Source organism: Psammomys obesus, unplaced genomic scaffold (assembly GCF_907164565.1).
Source record: "Psammomys obesus unplaced genomic scaffold, mPsaObe1.curated_primary_1811, whole genome shotgun sequence".
Lineage (NCBI taxonomy): Eukaryota > Metazoa > Chordata > Mammalia > Rodentia > Muridae > Psammomys > Psammomys obesus.
The window spans coordinates 47,153,186-47,175,358 of NW_026585644.1; the positions used below are offsets into that span (position 1 = coordinate 47,153,186).

The 22,173-nt window shown below is 45.3% G+C and overlaps 1 protein-coding gene and 1 pseudogene across 2 annotated transcripts in view; one reads left to right on the forward strand and one right to left on the reverse strand.

The window, feature by feature from the left end:
- Window positions 1–4,305: 4,305 nt before the first annotated feature.
- On the reverse strand, window positions 4,306–4,637 carry LOC129691258 (60S acidic ribosomal protein P1-like; annotated as a pseudogene).
- A 10,488-nt stretch (window positions 4,638–15,125) lies between these two features.
- The window catches only part of Mta3 (metastasis associated 1 family member 3), a 90,326-nt gene continuing 83,278 nt past the window's right edge, over window positions 15,126–22,173 (forward strand). For both annotated transcript variants that reach the window (XM_055618997.1, XM_055619004.1), the window contains exons 1-2: window positions 15,126–15,180; window positions 17,339–17,406. In XM_055618997.1, coding sequence (XP_055474972.1) covers window positions 15,153–15,180; window positions 17,339–17,406 — 96 coding nt within the window. In that variant the 5' untranslated portion in view covers window positions 15,126–15,152. The remainder of the gene's footprint in view (window positions 15,181–17,338; window positions 17,407–22,173) is intronic.

Consider the following 22,173-nt stretch of genomic DNA (forward strand, 5'->3'; position numbering starts at 1 on the left):
CTCCACAAGGGCGGGATTATAGGTATTCTCCACGCTGCCCAGCTCAGAATGTCTCTGAGATGAGGAGATGGAGTTTCCTGGGCAAGGGAAACCCAGCCAGGGCCATGACTTCAGGTTGGTTTGTCTTGGTGTCTCCCAGACTCATTCTCAATCATTTTTCAATCTTTACCTCAGCCTACTACAAGCCCATCATTTTTCTCTGAAGCGACATTTGCCAGGGTCCTCCCCGCCTCCCTTTCCAGTCTGGGTGGTGTTTACTAGGTCCTCAGCCTTGAAGCCCTTTGTGGCGCTGTCTGCCTTACTGAAGAAAAATGGACTCTGCCTCAATTCTTCATTTCCTGTTTAAATATTTAGTTTAATCAGCACAGACCCAAGTGCCTTTCCATTTCCCTGGATGCCTGGGAGCCATGCTGACACTGGAGTCATAAATACTGCATCTGATCCAAGCAACATGCCACTGGCTGGGGGTTCCCCCATTCCTCAAGCCTGCCCTGTCCCACAGATGCTTCTGGAAGCCATGGCGTAATGGGGAAGCTCTGAAGAACTGGGCCTCAGGGCTGCTGCTGAAAAGAGCCACTGTGACTCCAGCCCAAAGGAGGGCCTCTGGGAGAGTGTGGGGCCAGTTAGGTAGTACTGGAGTAAGTAGATGCAGATATCACAGCTATGGAGTGTTGAAGCCATTTGATTTCAACCATCTGAGGGCCCCTTAGAGAAGGCCCAAATTAGGCTCTGTGTGAATGCCAGGGTCCAGGGAGAGAACATCAGATTGGCATCGGGGCAGCCAAGTTTAAGGATAAAAATGCTGGAAGCCATGAACTGCCGGAACCTTCTTCCCCTGCTTTCAGAACTCTAATATGGCTCACCCTTCATTTAAGGACACAGTTGAGGTTTCACTGAGTTGTCTGTCTCTTCCTACAGAAAGGAACCAAAGATGGGATTTGCCTGGACACGTTCTGCGTATCCTTAGCCAAAACCTCAAAAAGGTCAGACTGCCTCCAGGTGACCTCTCTTTGTAGCCTGAGCTCTGATCTGGGCAATTAAACACGAAGTGTTGTGTCAGTTGCTCCTAATGACACACTCCTGGCCTGACTGTGTAACAATGATTCTTGGAGGCAGCTCTGTAATGCAGCCCCCCCCCCAAAAAAAAAACAAAAAACAAAAAACAAAACACAACAACTTGTAGAGATAAAAGGAGACAAAAACAATGATTTATTTATCCAGAAGTTCAAAGTTTAGCCTTGAGCTCTCCAACATTCTTAGTTCTTTTTGAAATCAAGAGAACAAATAAGCTGCCCTCTTTCTCTATAGAAAGGGCAGGCACTATAAACCTACAGATAAAGATAAAAGGAGCGGATGAAAGGAACAAATTCAAGTCTGTCCCTTTATTTGACAAAGGTGGGGAGGATTAATGAGTCTTCCTCCCTGTCCTCGGAGTCATGGCTAAAGCCTACCAATTTATTTCCAGCTTCCAGTAGCAGAGTTAAAAACAAAAGAAGACCCTGGAAGTTGGTCAAGGTGGCAGATGTCTATAATCTCAACCCAAGGGAGGCCAGGGATGCTTTAGACTAGGTTAGACAATTTAGTAAGAGCCTTGTTTTGTTTGTTTTTTCCTGACAGGCTTTCTCTGTGTAGTCCTAGCTGTCCTGGAACTCTATTTGTAGACCAAGGATGGCTTGGAACTCACAGAGATCTGCCTGCCTCTGCCTCCTGAGTGCTGGTATTAAACCTGGCTGTTTTGTTTGTTTGTTTGTTTGTTTGTTTGTTTTTGAGACAAGGTCTCACTACATAACCACATATTAAAACTTGACATGTAGACCAGGTTGGTCTCAAACTAATAGAGGACCGCCTGCCTCTGGGACTAGGGCTAGGGCATTCCACACCATGCCTGGTTTATGAGGCTCGGTTTTAAACTAAGTTAGAAGAAGAGTAGGAGGAGGGACAGGGATCTAATTCAGAGGTTGATCACTAGCCTAGGATACATGAGACCCTGGGTTTAATCTCTATATTTGGCCTTCTCCAAAGTGTGTGTGTGTGAGACAGTGAGAGCTACCATTCAACTCCAAACCCTCCTCATCTCTTTTCTTGAACTAAAATACTCTCTTTGCTAGTGTTGGGGTATGGTCTTGTGCACTATGTATTCAGATGCTGATTTATGTGCCCCAAGATCAGATTACAATCCAGATGTGGGCCTTGTCATTTCTAGAAGAATCTCCTGTATCAATGTTATGTAAACAATGCTCCCCAATTATCTCCGATTGGCTAACAAAAAGCTGAACATCCAATGACAGACAGAGGGGATAGGAGGTAGGACTTCTGTTCCCAATCAGTAGGTCTCAGGTAGGGATCAGAGGAAGGAAGAAGAGAAGAGAGGAGGAGGTTGCCATGGCAACAGAGAGACTCAAGGAAGCAGAAGGCGGAAGAGAGAATAGATGAATATCTGCCCAGTTATAGTGCTTTAAGTTTGTTAAATAAACCTAGTAGGTCTTTCTGTCAGTTATTTGGGAGCTAAGGAGGGTATTAGAAAAGGGCCCTACTAATATGGTAATTCAATATTTGATGCCCCCATATCTAAGAATATTTTCCGGAGCAATGTGTTAAACAATGCTCCCCAAGTATCTGATCAGTTAATAAAAAGCTAGTTTATGCTCGTTTCCCTTCCCCACCATGTGTCTTCTGCAGAGTTGCACAAGTGATGTTTTAAGAACATAACTCATCATCTGGAGAGCTACCCAGGAGTTTGGAGTGCTTTCTGTTCTTGTAAAGGAGCAAGGTTTGGTTCCCAGCACCCACCACACCAGGAAGTTAAGTTTGTGTGACTCACATGATAGGAGAAAAATCAACTCTTGTAAATTGTCCTCCAATTCCCACATGGATTCCATGGCCACACACATGCACACACATGCACACAAATAAATAAATAAATACCTTTTAAAATAATAATAATAATAAAGCCAGGTGTGTGGTGTGCATCTTTAATCCCAGCAATCAGGAGGCAGAGGCAGGCAAATCTCTGTGAATTTGAGGCCAGCCTGTCTACAAAGAGAGTTCCAGGACAGCCAGGACTGTTGCACAGAGAAACCTGTTGTAGTACAAGAATTGCCACTCAAACACTTGAGAACCAATCTCAGTGAAATATTGATGGTTTATTGAATGCAACACCCCAAGACTGTCATTACCAGGGACACAGAAAAGAACTCATGAGCCCTAACTACGATATCGGCCCATTTTCCAGGGTCAGTTTATAAAGGCAAAAACTGCGATTTGCTCATACAGGGGGTTAATGGTGGAACAGGGTGGTTGGCTCTGATTCAAGTTAGTTTGCTAACAAGCGGTTCCAGCTGACCTTGAAAGTGCGCCTGGCATTGGGGCTAGCTGTGACTATGGTTCAGGAATTTCTGGAAATGATGAGGCCATATAGTTTCTCATTGAACATAAACATAGTTTATGGTCAACCTGACCTTGTACAGAGATCCTGAACAAAGATTCTTTTACGTCAGCAATGAACTGACATGATTTGCCTGGTGGGCCTAAAACAAAAAAATACCTATACTTATACCGGAGGGACCAGGCTTCAAAATTCCTCACTGTCTTTATGTACATAAATCAAATATTTGATGATAATGTAAGGGACATAAAGCATAACCAAGAGGAATAGGACTAAGAGCCCATTTGTTGTCCCTTATGCTAGCGAGCCCATTTATATATATATAGCATTTCAGCCTGTTAGGTGGGATAACGGACAATGTAGTCTCTTTTGTAATTACTTCCATCTGGCATTAGGGCATTGTAATCAGGGGTCCAGGAAGGCTGAAATGCTAGTCAAAGGCTGGGCAATGGGGCGTTTATCAGAAGCATCTGGTTAGTTGATCCCGTTAGTTGACAGGGAGCAATTACATTGGCTGGGCTGGTTTACATCAACTTTCAGGAAGTCCAGAGCTCAGCAGTTTGCAGTCTGAAGGTGATCCCTGGATGGAGTCTGTCAGCCAAGTAGAAATCTCCTGAGACAAATATTGACTAGGGACAGAATTAAAATTTCCTACTAATTGGGGAAGGTGAAGAATCCCAAGATCAGGGGAAATTTTCCATTTTCAGGAGCAGGTAAGAGTACTTATCTGAAGCCCATTTGACTTGTGGCAGGTGGATCCAAGTCATTTTCTGGAGCTTACAAGAATCTTTTTAAGTTTATGAAAGGAGACAGCTTGGCTTGGGAAACAATTTAAAATCTGATTAATGTTACTGTTCTGAACAGTATTTTTTTTTTTTTTACAGGTTCAGCTTTTTATTGGACGTGTTAACAAAAGATGCTTAGTTAAAAAGACCAATGCCCATGTCTCATCAGACTTCTCAGATTCTTTCTTCTTTGCTTCCACTTTCTTCTCCTAAGTGGGACAGTGGTGGCAGGACCTCCTGCTGGTGCAGCACCAGCTGCTGGAGCCAGCCCACCAGCCCCTACATTGCAGATGAGGCTCCCAGTGTTGACACTGGCCAGGGCCTTTGCAAACAAGCCAGCCAGAAAGGGTCAACGTTGACACTGGCTGCTTATTGAGGGCATTGATCTTATCCTCCATGACTGTCACCTCGTTGTCATGAAGGATGAGGATGGAGTAGATGCAGGCGAGCTCAGAGACTGAGGCCATGTTTTGGACTGCCAGCACGGTGCTAGTCCCCGGATGAAGTGAGGGCCTTAGCTCCCTCAGAAGGACCAAGCACCTTGGCGGCAGCTGAGGAAAAAGTCTGACAGTTTTAATATTATAGTATTTTAAATCATTTCTCATTATTGAAGTTTTTACATCCTCCAATCTTTTTAAAAAATGATTTATTGAATTTTATTTTACATGCCTTAGTGTGAAGGAGTCAGATTCCTTGGAATTGGCATTACAGGCAGTTGTAAGCTGCCTTGTGGGTGCTGGGAATTAAACCTAGGTCCTTTGGAAGAGCAGACAGTGCTCTTAACCCCTGGGCCATTTCTCCAGCCCCACATCCTCCAATCTTAGTATCAACATTAAAATATCTTTTTTAGTTACCAACTTTAAAACATCTTTTTAGACCCTCAAAGTTTTTTTCTGACCTTCATAGCTTGCATTTAAAGTACCTTCTTAAACCCTCAAGTATTTTTTAATAACTCCTCTAACCTTTATAACTTGCATTTACCAACCTTAAAATATCTTTAAAAATCTTTAGAACTTATATAAAATTTATATTTTCTGAAAAGGCAACTGATGCCTTGGTTTCTGCTGTTAAACTGATCCTTAAATCCATAAGAGACGTGAGAGGGATACATTATAATCTAATGGCCTATATATTAATTAAAATGACAGAGGCTCACCCAGTATTTAGACAGCCATTTTATTAGGCTGCAGTCATTTTGATGGCTTCATTGGAGACACAGGTCCCAAGGCAGCATCAGTCTTCAGTTGCCAGGCCCAGCAAATCTGAGGGACCTTCTTATGAAGAAGGGACTTGGGAGAGACTGACCTCCCCTTGTCTTGGGCAACATGAGACAATTAACTCCCTGGGTATCCTCTTTGTCCATAGTTCAGATCAGGCCCTAGCAGCAAGCAAGGCAGTGGGGTAGCCTTGCCCAGTGGTTATCATACCACAGTTCAGGTGCAGTTCTTTGTCATCATGCCCATATCTTCTTGAAATATTAGGGTCCCCACTAGGAGCTGGGGTCTCTATTATTTTAAGCTTTTTCATTAAACATTTAAATACCATATTCAGCAGATCTCTGAAGTGTCTGAGGACCATCCATCTATTAAGTACAGCTGAGCTAAACAATCTATATTTATAATTACCAAGTCTAGGCTTAACCATGAAAACATAAAGCAAGAGACTAGATAAAGCTTCATGACTTATTATGAATACACTTCTGAACACAATAAAGGGCTTGACTTATCTGGTAGACAATATTAATCTTTTTTAAATGTATGAATCAGACATTTTTGCCTTGTTTAATTTACAATATAGCAAGACTTTTCGTGCTGGTAAGTGTAGGTACTGGCACTTACTCACAATGGGCCAAGGCTACCTAATTTGGCTGATAAGAAATGAGTCTTAACCAGGCAGGGATAGAAGGTTTTAAAGCAGCCAGAATGATTTAATGCATGAGGGAGTGCCTTGGTTTCTCAGGAAATGAAAGGTTCACAGTGTCCAGGAGCTATGGACTGTCCACTGAAAAACCAATGACATGTTTTTCAAAGCAGCTAGACCAGGCCAATTCCAATTCATTGCAGTTTCCTTTTTATTCATAATTTTAGAATATGCAAGCCAATCTTTCAAGCATACATAGAGTAGCAAATTAGTCTCCTTTTTTTAAAAAGATTTATTTATTTATTATATATACAGTGTTCTGCCTACATGTGTACCTGTGCACCAGAAGAGGGCACAGTATCTCGTTATAGATGGTTGTGAGCCACCATGTGGTGGTTGGGAATTGAACTCAGAAAGAGCAGCCAGTGCCCTTAACCTCTGAGCTATTCTCTCCAGCCCACCAAATTATTCTTAAGGCTGTTATGCTGCCCCCTATAGCCAACAACCAAATTCTCAGAGAATGGTTATACTTACCCCAAAAGGACCAGGTCTCAACAAAACCCTGTCTCAAAAAACAAACAAACAAAGAACAACAACAACAACAAAGAATTAAAAACAATCATAAATCAAACTAGGTATGGTGGAACCCAGTTGTAATCCCAATAATTGAAAGGATGAGGATGTGGTTTTGAGTTTGAGGAGGGGCTGAATAAGAGTGTTTTAAAAAATTCACAGGGGCTAGAAATAGCTCAGAGTTTAAGAGAGGCTGAGTTCACGTCCCAACACCCATGTAAATTGGGTCCAAACAGCTTTTATTTTATCTCCAGAGGGTGTGGTGCCCTCCTCTGTCCTCCACTGGAACGCACACACATGTGGCGCACACATACATGCACAAGCAAACACATACACCACTAAACTGTCATAAAGTAAATCACCATCACTCTATGTTTAAACTTTCTAATTGCTGTGTGTGGTGGCACACACCTTTAATCCCAGTAGCTGGGAAGCAGAGGCAGGTGAGTTTTGGGGCAGCCTGGTCTGCATAGGAAATGCCAGGACAGGCATATTGAGACAGCAAAAATCCTTCTAACCGCATCCCGTTGTGGGTAGACTAAAAGCCAAGTCTTTCTAAGCCACAAGGCTGTGTGTGACCCTGACCCTAGTCACCTCTCTCACTTTACTTCCTACCCACATAAGCCATACTAGGTCATCATCAGGCCTAACAGCTTCTAGGCGTGGGGAATTTGCAGGTGTGTTTCTCTCTGCATGGATGTCGTGCCCCGGATGTTCCAGGGCTCTAGCCTCTCATGGAGGTTTCTGATTAGTTCTTACGGTATCCCAGAGGCTTTTCCTGGCCACATCAACTTTTTGTTGTTGTTGTTCTCTAATTCTGATTTTAATCTCTGTAACATTTATCATTCACCACCATATTATTCTACTTGTACATTTAGTGTCTGTTTTTTCCACTAAAATACACGCTCAGGAGGCAGGTTCTTCTTGGTTCAGCTTGGTTTCTGGTGCATCTGTCATACCTTTCTCTGTGTTCAATGTGTATTTGTTGGTATTTGGTGAATAGAAAGCACTTTTTACCCCCTTTTATTTTCCTTCCTTCCTTCCTTCCTTCCTTCCTTCCTTCCTTCCTTCCTTCCTTCCTTCCTTCCTCTCTCTCTCTCTCTCTCTCTCTTTCTTTCTTTCTTTCTTTCTTTTTCTGGGCAGAGTTGTGCGCACCATTAATCTCAGCACTTAGAAGGGAGAAAGCAGCTCAGTTTACACAGCAAATTCAGGGCTATTTAGGATCCCAAGAAATTAACAAATAGAGGCTGAAGAGATGGTTAAGTTGGTTAAGTCCTTGCCACACAAGCATGAAGATCCATGTTGGGATCCCCAGAACCCAAAACCTGGGTATATTGGTCCTGTTTCTGCATCCACAATTCAGGGCAAGGGAAGGGGGACGTCAGACCTAGATGGAGCTTGCTGACCAGCCAGTCCAACTGAGTCAGTGAACTCCAGATTCGGTGAGCAATCCTATCTCAAAGGCGGAAGGTGACAGAGGAAGACCTTGACCTCTGGCTTCCACATGTTCTCATGCACCCAAATGCACACACAAACATGCGTGTGTGCACAAATACACACCCCCTCCCTAAAAACAAACAAACAAAAGAAAGGAAAGGGCATTTTGCAAACAGGAGTCAGATAGCTTTACTGGTGCCCATTCTGCACCATGGAAACACAGACTGGACCCGAAGTGCTGGAGGCTCCTCAACAAAGAAGCCTCATTAAGGCATTAACTGGGGCATCCCGATGTTGGTGTTGCTCTGGTGGTCGTGGGGACATGTGATGGAGCTTGGGTGTTCTCCAGAGTAAGAGCTCCACTGCTCCCTCTGGTTCTTAATGGAGATGTCTTCCTTCCTTCCTTCCTTCCTTCCTTCCTTCCTTCCTTCCTTCCTTCCTTCTCTTTTTCTTTTTAATTTAATTTAATTTAATTTTTAAAGTTTATTTATGTGTGCCTGCATGCCAGAAAAAGGCATCAGATCCCATTACAGACGACTGTAAGCAACCATGTGGTTGTTGGGATTGAACTCAGGTCCTCTGGAAGAGCAGAGCTGAGCCATTCTTCCAACTCTTTCTTTTTAAAAAAGATAGATCTATCTATCTATTTAATATATATGAGTGCTCTGTTTTCATGCGCACTAGAAGACGGAATCAGATTCCATTACAGATGGTTGTGAGCCACCATGTGGTTGCTGGGAATTGAACTCAGGATCTCTGGAAGAGCAGCCAGTGCTCTTAACTGCTGAGCCAGCTCTCTACCATCCTCTTTTTCTTTCTTTTTTCTTTTTTTGTCTTTTTTTCAAGACAGGGTTTCTCTGTGTAGCCCTGGCTATCGTGGAACTTACTCTGTAGATCTGCTTGCCTCTGCCTCCTGAATGCTGAAACTAAGGGTGTGCTCCACCATGCCCTGCAAACCTAATGTGTTTGTTTATTTGTTTTTGCCTTTATCACTGAGCTCCCTGTATCACATAGGAGAGACACTAAGAAAGACAAACAAATTAAGATGTTTCTGTGAAATTGCTTCAGCTTCTTTATATGTATTTCTTTTTTATTTTCTCATTTTGTTTAATATCTTGTTGTTCATTTGAAGCGTGTGTTTCTGTAACCTAGGCTTGCCTCAAACCTCAAACGTTTAGCCAAGCTAGCGTTGAACTTCTGATTCTTATGCCTCTGAGTTCTGTCTGCTGCAGTTTGTGGGGTGGGCTACCATGTCTCCCAACCTGTCTTTTCCTTTTTCTTACCGTGGTGCTGAAGAGAGGACCCAGGGCCTTGAAATGGCAGGCAAATGTTGCACCTCTAGGTTCTGCCATTTGATTTTTGTGCCCTTTTGTCTCTGTAGGCTCCAATCCACACTCTTCCTTTATAGGGCCTTCTCTTCAGTATTGTCTCTTAATCTGTGTCTTGACATTTGTCTTTGGATTTAAGGCCTTCTCTAATCCAAAATGATCTCATTTTGATATCCTTAACTTAATTACATTTGTAGACAGTCTTTTTTCAAATAAGGCCATAGTCACAGTTTCCAAGTATGTATTTTTTTGTGTTTACCCCTCTTGGATGAGTTGAGTGTTATTCAACCCAGTACACCCTGGGAGGAGGGTGAGGCAGAAAGGGTGAGGAGGGGAAGAGTGGGGAATTAGATTGGCTCTTTTAGGCTTTGGTCCTTCTCCTTTTCTGTTCTTTTTCTCTTCTCTACCACAGGGGCTAGAAGAACTGAGGGTCAAGGCAGGACTCTATGGGGGCATACTGCATATGCTTCTGGCCACAGCGAGAGGGGCAGCCCTGGGGACTCTGCTCTGGGCAGTGACTTGTGTGACTGCTCATGCCCTACCTGTTTGCACATTTGGACCTTGACTTCTGTGGGCAGAACCCAACCTGTAAAACCTGTTTCTGCTCTAGGGAGCTGCTTCTTTCCCTTAGGCCAGGGTTTGGCTTACTTCTGAGACCAGACAGGCTGGGTTTTGGGCTAATGGAGACAGGAAAGACAAGGAATCCAGTTCTCATCTTTCTCCTACACTCCAGGCCTGTCCACCCCTCTTCCTAAAGAGAATCTATCTACCTAGACATTTCCAAAGACACCTGGGACCAACCTGTCTGAACCTGGTCTTATCTCAGCTCCTGTATCCTGCCTAGTCAGGGACCTTCACCTACCTGTCTCCAACCAGTTGCACATAGGCCTTGTGTCTCTCCTTTCATTTCACTCTGCCTGAAACCTTCAGATCTCACTGTTCCTTCCTGGATGAACTCCAAACTCATGAACTTCTCTCTCAGCCAATTGCCTTTGTGCTAGGCCAGACTGGCTTCCCTTTTACCCATCTCATGCCTGCTCTCCTGACCTGTACCTAACTCTTTGTGAGTTATTCTTGGCACTATAGCCTGATTCATTCCTTTTCTTTTCTTTTTTTGAGACCGAGTCTCTCTGTATAGTTCTTCTGTCTTGGAGCTCTCTATCTAGACCAGGTTGGCCTCGAACTCATAGGGAGGGGTATTCCTGCCTCTGCCTCTTGAGGATTCCCTATGAATGCTACCACACCAGGCTCTGGTTCATTCTTGCAAACGTCCTTACTATATCTTGTATTTCTCCTTTGATTTTTTTTCTCATGATCCCACACCCCTATTTGGCAAACCTTCTCTCATTCAAATCCACAGCAGGCTGAAAAAAGAAGCTGCCAGAATCGGTCATCAAATAGTCAATCGCCCTGGCCCTCTCATCCAGGCTCCCCTTGTAACTTCCAGACCTAATTCCATCTTCACTGGAGAAGGGGCCCTCCTGATGGAATCTCAGCCAGGCCTGGCAGTGTATGTTTTGAATCCCAGAACTTGGGAGACAGAGGCAGGAAGAGCTCTGTGAGGCCACCCTGGTCTATACTGTGAGCTCCTGGCCAGCCAGACTGCATAGTATGACCACATCTCAAAGAAAAATAAAGGAAAGGAAAAACAAGCCCTTCTGAAACCAGACTTTGATGCTTTGAGCCAGGGAGTGGATGAGAGCTGCCACTGGAGAGACTGTAAAAGTCTGTGCTGGTTCCTGTCCCCTCAGGGACATTCTTGTTTTGCTTGTTGGTGTCACATGCCTCTCTTCTAGGATTCATTTGTCCATTTTTACAGCACAGGCTGGACTTTTCCAAAGGAATTTACTAAAAAACAAAATAAGTTAATGAAAGGGAGGGGGTGATAAATCATAGAAAACACAAACAAGATAGAGTTTGGGCTCCAAAGCCTGGGCTCCAGCTACAGATTAATTACACCCCAGGCCCCAGGCTTCTCTCCTAAATTCAATATCACAAGGCTCCCAGACTGCAGCCAGAACACAGAACACACACACACACACACACACACACACACACACACACACACACACTTTTTCTTTCCTTTTTTCATAAAAAATTTCCTGCCAGAAAAAAAAAACAAAAAAAAAAAAAAAAAACCAAAAAAAAAAAAACAAACAAAAAAAACCAAACCAAAATAAAAACTCCATAAGTTGAGACAAAATCTAAATTCTCTGTCTCATATATATCATTTTTTTGTTCTTTCTTCTCTTTTACTCTTTGTCTCTTGTTTATTTTTATTTTTAATTTTTTGGAAACAGGGTTTCTCTGTGTAGCCCCGGCTGTCCTGGAGCTCACTCTGTAGACCAAGCTGCTTTCCATACATGATGGAAGGAAAAGCAGCTCTTGCAAAATTGTTCTCCAACCTTCTACATGCATGCCTCAGGGACTGGACTCAGATCTTCAGGCTTGGTGGCAAGTGCCTTTACCCACTGAGCCTTCTTGGCAGTGATTTCCTCTTTGTCTTTACTTCAGATAAGGTCTCATGTAGCCCAGGCTGGGCTTGAACTCCTGGTCCTCTTGCCCCTAACCCCAGAAAGCTAGGATCATAGGTATATGCCATCATCCCTGGTAGCATTTACAGCTTCCTTGCAGCTGAAAGAATGGGATCATGGAGACAACAGAGGGACACTATGGGCCTCAGGCAGTGCCATCCACATGCTTCTTTCTCCATGCTAGGAAGCCTCACCCATAGGAGATGGCTGAAGAAATGAGACACAACAAACATGGAGTTCTTAACATGCAGCGTCACGCCTCGCTTATTCAGTGTTGGGAATAGAACCCAGGGCTTCCAGCATGCTGGGGTGTATAGCCTACCAACTGAGCTACGACCCCAGCCCCCCCCCTTTTATGTTAAGATTTTATTTATGTGTACATATATGTGTTTGTGTGTAGGCATATGCGCGTGAGTGTAGATATGTGCAAAAGCCAGAAGATGTTGAATCCCCTGGAACTTGAGTTCTAGACAATTGGGAGTCATCTGTTATGGGTTCGGGGACCCTAACTTAGGTCGTCTGGAAGTGTGTGTGTATAACTGCTGAGCCACCCCTCCTCCCCCATTCTTTAAGATACTGAGCATTTTCTATACACCGGAGCCTGTCTTGGAGCTGGAAATAGAAGGGGCTTAACACAGAGAATCCAGGGGAGGCAAAGGAGTCTGCTCTGGCCTCCATTATTTCTTCCTGCTCTGCCCCAGGTCTCTATGTCTTTAACGGGGGCTCCAGGCTATGGCTGCTCCTAAGAAGAACCGTTGAGTATTGGATGGGCGTGGGAAATGTTCTTAGCACTTTTCACACACTTATTATGGTAGGTATAAGGACCTCAAACACCTGAGGAAATGGGATTAGCAAACAAGGAAGTAACAAGAATACGGAAATATTTTGAGGAAGACTTTACTTTTTTACTTATTGACTTTGAGATAGGGTCTCATGAAGTCCAGGATGGCTTCAAATTGTGTAGCTTGAAACCCCTGCCCCTCCCCCTTGCTCTTGCTCATTTATTACTTAAAAACAATGAGAAAACCTCCTAAAACTTATGATCCATTTCCTTGAAGTTGTCAGGCAGCATACTTACGAGAAGACAGACTTTGTGGTTTGTACTGTCGTGGGCCAGAGGGAAAAGGACTGAATTACATTTAGTGCTGATGTCAGGAGACTCTTCCAGGTGAACTATTCAGCCTGTTTGTGTGTCAGCTCAGAGATGGAGAGTGGTGTCAGGTAAGCCACAGTATATTTTTGGTGGGATCCCCAGTAAAAGGGTTATGATAAACAACAGCTACGCTGTCATTGTACTAGAGCACTTTTGCTTTCTTCTTAGGGCCAGAAGGGCTGAGGGCTTAGAGTTTGGGAGTATGCCACAAACTCCCCTGGAATCCGAGGATTCCAGAGGTAAAAAGGGTAAAAGGAAGGGCCAGGCGCCTGCTATTTTCATAGTGCTTTCTGCTGTCTGGTTTACAAACTATGGTCAGATATCATCATAACCAACCCTTAGCACACCTGTGCAGTGGAAATAATGTCTCCATTTTACAGATGAGAGAAGAGGCCAAAGAACAGTCAGTGTCATGCTGGCAGAGTCCATTTGTTTATTTGCCCCAGCTATTCATAAAATCACTTTCCTCAATATTGTGTGATAAAGGAACATCAACCAAAATGCAGTCTTCTTTTCTGGGGAAAACCCTGCCCTGGCACAGACCTTCAACTCAGTACCACCTGGCACTCCAAAACCACAATAGGGGACCATCATCTTCATGTTTATTCTGCAATCATGTCTAGGTGTAGCTTGGAATGTCTCGGCTTCCCTTAAGGAAGTTATGTGTTTATTTGCCAGTCAAGATCTTGCTCTGTGAATCCCAAGCTGGCCACAAACTCGAGAGCCTCTTGCTTTGGCCCCTGGGGCACTTAGACTGAAGATGTGCACTGTGAGGGCCCTCCATACTCAAAACCCGGCAAAGGGTATGCGGAATGTCAGCACAGGCAGGTCAGCCATTTAAAGCTTTCCAGTGGAGCATTATCCCACACCTGTAATACAGTCCCAGCAGTTGAGAGGCAGAGGCAGGAGGCTCCAAGAGACAGCTTGAAACAAATAAGGTTGGTGAAATGGCTCAGCAGGTGCTGCCTTCAATCCCCGGACCCATTTGACAGATCTACACATATGTGTCTTGGCATTCATGCCCCCATATGATAAACAAACAAACAAACAAACAAACAAACAGATAAATAAATGAATAAACACATAAACGTGCTACATATTTAAAAACGAACGAACAAGCATGAACGCTGAAATTATAATTGAGTGACTAGCATGAGCAAAGCCCTGTCTTCAATAGCCAATACTGAAAAAAAAAAAAGGGGGGGGGGCGGGGAGCTTTTCGACATAAAACTAGTTAGCCAACACCAACCCCAAACTGTTTGACAGGACCTCCTTCTTTTGCTGGGGATCAACGGCAGATTATGGAAACCATGTTCCTCTACCAGCAAAGGAAGCCCTCCAGTGCTGAAGGTGTCTTCTGGTCAAAGCACAAGCTGTACACAGACACCTATTTAGAGGCAGGGCCTGGGGATGTGGGGGAGTCGGTTCTCTTCAGCTCAGTTTTGGCACAACCACGTAGACCTGTCAATGTAGTTGGGGTGAGAGAGCCAGCTTCTAGTTCTTTTCGTTGCTGGATCTCAGACTGGGCAAGGTGCAAGCACGTAGGGTCTTCCTGGTCCCAGGGCCTGCAGGCTCTAGAGCCACCAAACACCCTCTCACCACGAGGGAGGGACGCAAACATCAGTCGCCTGCATTGACTGCATCGGAGAGTTGCACCCAGAAGGGCGTTCACGTGCTTGAGGTCACACATAGAGAGGTGTCCCTGGGGACAGAAGCAGGAAAGGAGAACCTGTCCCAAGGTGGACAGGTGACGCGGGCAGGGGAGACGCTCGGAGTGGCTGAACCTCTGTCCCCACCCTGGTTCTTCCACAGCCCCTGGCCCCGGTGTGCAACCCGAGGCTAGTGCGGGTGGCCCCGGGGTCGTCGGCCCCCCGCAGCCTGTCGCCCCGTCCCCGCTGCGCTCCGGCCTCCAGGGCCCGCTCGGCGTCGCTCGGCCGGCGCTGGGGGCGGGCACAGCCCCCTCCCTCGGTGTCCCCTCCCCGTTCCTCCCCCTCCCCCGTGGCGAGGCGGCGGCAGCGGCGGCGGCGGTCGAGGCTGAGGCGGCGGCGGCGGCGGCGGGCGGGGCTCGGCTCGGGCTCCGCGGGCGGGCGGGCGGACATGGCGGCCAACATGTACCGGGTCGGAGGTAGGAAGGCTCGGCCCTTCCCGGCCCGTCGGGGAGCGGGCGGCGGGAGCGGGGGTCCGGGCGGCGCACGCGATCCGCCGGCAACCCGGGAGCCCGGGCCGAGGGCGCCGCGGGCGGGGCGCGGGGGGGCTCCCCACCCCCACTCCCCTCCCCCACCGCTCCTGCCCGGCGTCCCAGGGCCAGGCCTTTTCTGGGGACACGCATCGGACAGCCCCCGTACGAACGCCCCAAAGGGATAGGGCCCCTGCAAACCCCCTTGCCCAGTGGCCTCTCCCTCGCGTGGCTTTTGGGCACTGGGGGGGGCTGGGGACACCCCCACACCCCGTTTCTGCTTCTGTGTTAGTGTGGGTTGGGGGCTGTGGTGGCCCACATAGGGGCACAGCCGGACAGGCCTGTTGGCAGAACCAGGGGCCTGCACCTTCGCTGCTTCGGTTTCTTGTTCTGCCCCCCCTAAGAGTGGGGCTTGTGTGGGGCCAGGGAGCCGCAGCCCCAGATTCGGGGAATTGAGCTCAGCCTGGACGTCGGCTCTGCTGTCTGTCTTCCCAGCCTTCTGCGGAAGAGAGAAATAAGGTCAAACAAACTTTCCCTGCTCACGGCGCCCTCCCTCCCTCCTTCCTGGTAAAATAATAATTCAGATAAGTGGCGTGTTTGTGAGTGAGACTTGCTCTTCCTTCTTTGCTCATTAGCTGGTCTCCTGATGGATGGTGGTGGAGAATGGCCTGGCTAAATGAGGCCACTTAGCAGCCGGGAGAGAGCCGCGAAGGTAGACGGTGACTGTGCAGTCTAGTCTCCTGTAAACACACAGTAGGAAGTTTCCAGCGACACTGTGGAGGAAAAGCCACACTTGGAAAATTTCTCTACGTTTGGTTGAAAACTTGCAATGATTTCTTTATTAAGAAGGGCCTAAATACAGTTGGATCACATCTCATAGGTTAAAAATCCCAACACCCTCCCTAGAGGGGCTCTCCCTCCCAGCCAGCAGTAACTTGCCTTATTCCTCACCTTCCCAAGTAGAGTGTGGAAAAGTTAGTTACCAGGTTTTCTCTCATCCACTCTGCCTGCCGTTTTTTTTTTTTTTTTTTTTTTTTTGTTTCTTTTTTTTTTTTGTTTGTTTGTTTTGTTTTTGTTTTTTTAAGTTGGTGCTTGAAAATGAATTGGGCTGGTAAGCCTTTCTTCTTGCTCTGAATTTGTCTTAGGTCTACAGTTTTACGTAAGAAACATTCTCCAGGGCTGACTGGATTGGAGGGATAGTGCAAGGAAGCTGCCCCGGGAGAGTCCTGATAGTAGTGATGACAGTCTGCCTGTCCTGTGGTTGTGGTTTTTTGTTTTGTTCTGTTTGAGACATGGTGTCTACATAGGCCTTACTGCCCTGGAACTACTACCTAGACCAGCCTGGCCTCACAGAGATCCGCCTGCCTCTGCCTTCCAGCTGCTGGGATTTAAGGCTTGTGCTTTTGTTTGTTTGTTTGTTTAGGCAGACTCTGAAGCTGGCCTCAGCTTTGTGATCCTGCCTTTGTTCCTTCCCCTCGATTACATCAAGTCAGGCTTTTCTGTTTTTTTTTTTTTTTAAATTAAAGAATTAATTTAAGGCTGGGTATTGTGGCACATGCTAGTAAATTCACACTGTAAGAGGCGGGGGCAGGAGGCTTAGGAGCTAAAGGGTGGTCTCAGCTACATAGGTCTTGTCAGCCTGGACTAATGGAAAGCTATTTCTAAGCTCGGAAGGAAAAAAAACAAAACAAAACAAAAAAACACACCAAAACTTAAGCAGGATGTGGTGCCTAGTGCACCACTAATCCCAACACGTGGGAGTATGAGGCAGGGGCATGTTGAGTTGGCCTACTTAGTGAGAAGTGGGAATTCTAGGAAAGTAACAGATGTGGAGCGTGCCGAGGCTGCATTAGAGGTGAGGGATTACCTATTTACTAAGGTGAATTGCCTAATGTAGAGAGTCGTAGCCCAATAGATTGCTGTGGCCCTTAATTGCAGCACTTCAGTCCCAGGCAGAGGCAAGCAAGTCTCTGAGAGTTTGAGGCCAGCCTGGTTAACATGGCAAGTTCTAAGACATCCGGGGTTACACAGTGTGACCCTGTTCCCCCACCCCCCCATATGTTGTGAGAACTTTTTGTTGAGAAGACCTGTAACTTTTTGATTGCAGATTATGTTTACTTTGAGAATTCCTCCAGCAACCCATACCTAATCAGAAGAATAGAGGAACTCAACAAGGTGAGTAGTGTTACATCATCTACTGAACATTAAGGGGCTTTCCCTTTAAGGGTTACTGAGCCAAGGACCTGAGAGGTGATTTTTTACTTTCAGTTCCAGACTACGAAAGTCAGACTTTCGTAAATTACAGCGTTCTGCAGGCGTCTGAATATTTGTTTACTTTTTATAAAGATCTTTGTCTGACATTCTTGAATAAAAGATTGCAGATGTCTTCAAATTGCTTTGAGCCTTAAAGCTCAGGTCAGTTCTGTAATTCACTTCCTGTTCCTGTTTAGAACTGTAATGTGAGCCGGGTGAGTTGGGCCCAGTGGCACACATCAATAAGCTCAACAGTCAGGGAGGCAGAGGCAGAGGCAGAGGCAGGCCGATCTCTGTGAGTTCTAGGCCAGCCTGGTCTACAAAGTGAGTCCAGGACAGCCAAGACTACCCAGAGAAAAGAAACGAAGCCTGTATTTTTGTTTCTTTGGGACAAGTTTTCACTAACTTCAAAATCTCACTTCTCCTGCCTCAGCCTCCCTGAGCTCAGTGTTTCACATTTGTTCGTGAATTTGTATTTTCCTCCTCTGGCTTCAGAAGAGAGAATCTAGACTAAGCATGACTGTTTCAGTTTATATATAGTTAGGCACATGGGAGCTCTGCTTCAGCCCGAACTGCAGAGTGAGACCTGGTCTAAACCTCCCCCCTCCCCCAACACACAAAATTGTCAAATGACACAGGAACTTTATATCTACTTTGAGTCTGGCCTGGGTTGTATTACTGAGACTGTCTTAAGCAACAAAATGAGAAGCTGGAGAGATGGCTCAGTTGATAAAGTACTTGCTTTGAGCATGAGGACCTGGGTTCAATTCCCAGAATCCGTGTTCAAAAAGAAAGAAAAACCGGTTTAGTGACTCATGCTTGTAATTCTTGCCCTGGGGCTTACCAGCCAACCAGGCTAACCTACTTGGGGAGTTCCAGGCTAGTGAGAGCCCAGTCTCAAAAACCAAAATGAAAGGAAAACAAAATTTAAAAACACAATAAAAAAAAAAAAAAGAATGTGGCCCACACTTTTAATCCCAACTCCAGGGAGGCAGAGGCAGGTGGATTTCTGAGGCCAGCCTGGTCTACAGAGCGAGTTCCAGGACAGACACAGAGAAACCCTGTCTCAGAAAACCAAGCCAACCAAACAAACAAAAGATCCAAGGTACTTGGTGAATAGTAATAGTATGTATAAACGTAAACGAGACAATTTAGAAAACCATTAGTTCAACAAGTGTATATTTAATGCCTGTAACTGTGTGCCACACCCATTTATGATACACACTAGTTTGGGAAAACAGGCAATAAAAATAAACACAGTACAGTAAGTATACATTTATATGTGTAGGTGTGTTTTCCTGTACACGTTTTTTTCTCCAAAAGTTTCCTGTTATCTCATCTGAGTGCAGACTAGGGGAAAGAAAAGAAAAAGAGAGACGTTTCTGCTGTCTTGGTTTTGGTTTCTGGTTTTGCCACAGGGTTTCTTGGAGCCCCGACTGGCCCAGTGTTCTTGCCTGGGCCTCCTGAAGGGAGGGATTACAGTCATGTACCACATACAGCAAAAGAAGAGCACAGGGTTAACAGCATTGAACTATGTTTGTCAAGAGGTTTTACTTTTGAATCTAAAAAGTTCCAGAATTTTAAGGAGACTGTGCAAGGTCCTGGGTTCTGTCACTGTCCTAACTCAAAAGAGGCATCACCACACTGGAGTCGAGATTACATGTTTACACAGTGCTGTCCTGTGTGTGACACTGTAAATATAGCACTTCTGTAATTTCGCTTTTATTTGGGAGACTATGGCTAGTGTCTTCACCTCTTAAATACATGTTTTACATCACTTACACTCTTCTAGTGTCTGAAAGTGCCAAATACAGCTCAGTTGGTAGAGTGCTTGCCTAGCACGCACAAAGCTTTGGGTTCAGTGCCAGCTTTGAAACAACTGGGTGTGGTGGTGCACACGATAATCCCAGTACCGAGGAGATAGAGGCCGGGGCGTAGGGATTATTCATCAGCTAATAGAGAGTTGAAGGCCAGCCCGAACAGTGAGAGACCTTGTCTCAAAAACCAAAAATGCTTTTTTTCTATGTCATTTATCACCTTCAAATACCTAATTCAAGGCCGTGTGGCCCAGTGTCCCAGCACTTGCTTATCATTTCTAAAGCTGTGGGTTTCACCCCTAGCACTGTATACAGAAGAAAAATCTTTTCAAGGAAAAGAGAGGGCCAGTGAAGTAGTTCAGTGGGTAGAATTGCTTACCACCGAGCGCAAGCCCCTGAGCTCGATTCTATCCCTGGAACCTACATATTAGAAACAGAAAGCCAACTCAAGAATCTCCTATCTTTTTATACACACATATACACACAGACAGACATAGACACACAGATACACATACAAACACGTAAAAATAAAGATTGAACCTGCATGCTTTATCTTTTGAGATGGGGTGTGTAGACCAGGCTGATCTCAAAAGCTCAGAGATCTGCCTTCCTGTGCCTCCTGAGTGCTAGTATTAAAGGTGTGTGCCACCACAGCTGGCATTGAGACAAGTCTTGCTATGTCCCCCAAGTTGGTCTTGAACTTTCTGGGTGGTTCATGCTGACCTCAAGTTTTTGCTTTTTTTTTTTTTTTTAAAGCAGCATCACACATAGCTCAGGCTGGCCTTGAACTCACTATGAGGCAGAGGTGGGACTTGACCTTCTGATCTCCTGATTGCTGGAATCACAGTAGGGCCTCGACAGGCCTGACTGTGCTGGGGTGTTGGCTATACTTTCAGCTTCATACCTCTCCCCACCATACTACTCAGCCCTAAACACTGAGCACAGGCCCTTGTATATGCTGGGCCAGTGCGCTACCACTGAGCTGTGTGGTTCCTGACACATATTGTCACAGTGTGTGTAGGCCTTGGAATGGAACTTGCAGTGTAAACAGAGCTGGCTTGAACCTGGAGCAATCCTTCTGCCTCTGCCTACTGAGTGCTGAGATTATAGCATTGGGCCTCTACTGAGTTACCCAAGCATATCCAAGCTTTTGCAAATAATTCTCAAACATTCCCTCAAGCCATTTCATGGAGCCTTAATCAGGATCCCTCCTGCCATTTGGGAACTATTGGCAGTAGGCATGGAAATTAGGAAACTTTCCCATTGGTTTCCCCACTCTTCATTGCCAGTATTGGGAATTGAACCCAGGGCCTTGAACATGCTAGGCCAATGCTATATCATTGAGCTGTGTTTACAGCCCTTGTTGTTTTGTTTGTTTTTGTTCTGAGACAAGGGCTCAATGTGAGGCCCAGGCATGTGTTCAATTCTTGATGGTCTGTCTCTGTGTTGGTGGTTCACCAAGCTCAAAAGTAACTCTTTAATATTCATAACAATGCACCCTGATGCTTGCACTCCCTGCTGTAGAACTTCTCTTCAGAAACTGTAGCAGACTAGGCACTGCTCAATGGATCATTGTTTAGAAGAGCAGAGCTTCAGAGAAATGGTTTGTATGCATTTTGTGGGAGGGAAGAACCATGGTGTCCTATAGTCCTGAGAGAAGAACTATTGTACAACCCAGGAGTCAGGAGTGTGTGTTGCTGGGGAATTCAACCTGTGTACATGTTAAAAATGTACCCCATCCCCAAGCCACACCCCTTAGTCCTGAGGCTATTTTTATTACTACTATTTATTTTATTTTTATTTTATGGGCATTGGTGTTTTGCCTATATGTATGTCTTTGTGAGGGTGTTGAATCCCCTAGAACTGGAGTTACAGACAGTTGTGAGCTTCCATGTTGGTGCTGGGATTTGAACCTGGGTCTTCTGGAGGAGCAGCCAGTGCTCTTAACCTCTGAGCTATCTCTCCAGCCCCAAAGAGTTCTTCTCTTTACTCCCTCCCCCAAGACAGGGTTTTTCTGTGTAGCCCTCACTGTCCTGGAACTCGATCTGTAGACCAGGCTGGCCTGGAACTCATGTAGATCCACCTGCCTCTGCCTGCCGAGAACAGAGGCTAAAGGTGTGCACTCCCCCCCCGGCCCTGCCCAGCTATTATAATGTCCAGGTATGATGCTGCACACCTATTAATTCCAGCACTAGGTAGGCTGAGGCAGGAGGATTGCCAGTTCTAAACCAGCTTGAGTTATATAGTGAGATCTTGACTTAGAAAAAAAAGTTAAGAGGAGAAATTTTCTGAACTACATCTTTACCCTCAAGCAGGGTTATCTGAGAATTTAATCATCTCTGTAGTGTTGCTGTTAGGAGAACACACTAATAAGACTGAAATGAGAAAGCGTGGAGAGTAAAGCCCTAGATTTTATTTACATGGAGATACCAGCCTGTTCATTTAGCACAGGGCTCATTGCTTCTGGAGGATGAGTTTGATCACAACATTATGAAATATATTGGCATTTGGGTAGAAATTTAATATGATTTCAGTTTGAAGGGGCAATAGCTCCACAGTTCCATTTCTCGCTAAAATAATATTGCTGCTGATCTTGGTAAAACTGACAAAATTTATTATGGTATATATGTTCTTTATACTTGAATATACCTATAAGTCCAGATCTACTCTGAAATGTGTGCCACATATGGTGGAAATTGGACATTATAGTAACCTTTTATTGTAATCTTTGTGTTTTTATGAAGAACTTGCCAGTGACCTGCTTGAAAGCCTGTAGAATTTATAGAGATTAGAATAGGAGCCTGGGCCTCAGCTGCAGTAAATTACAGCTGAACAGAATGCTGAATGCATTTTAGACTAGTCAGAAAGATGT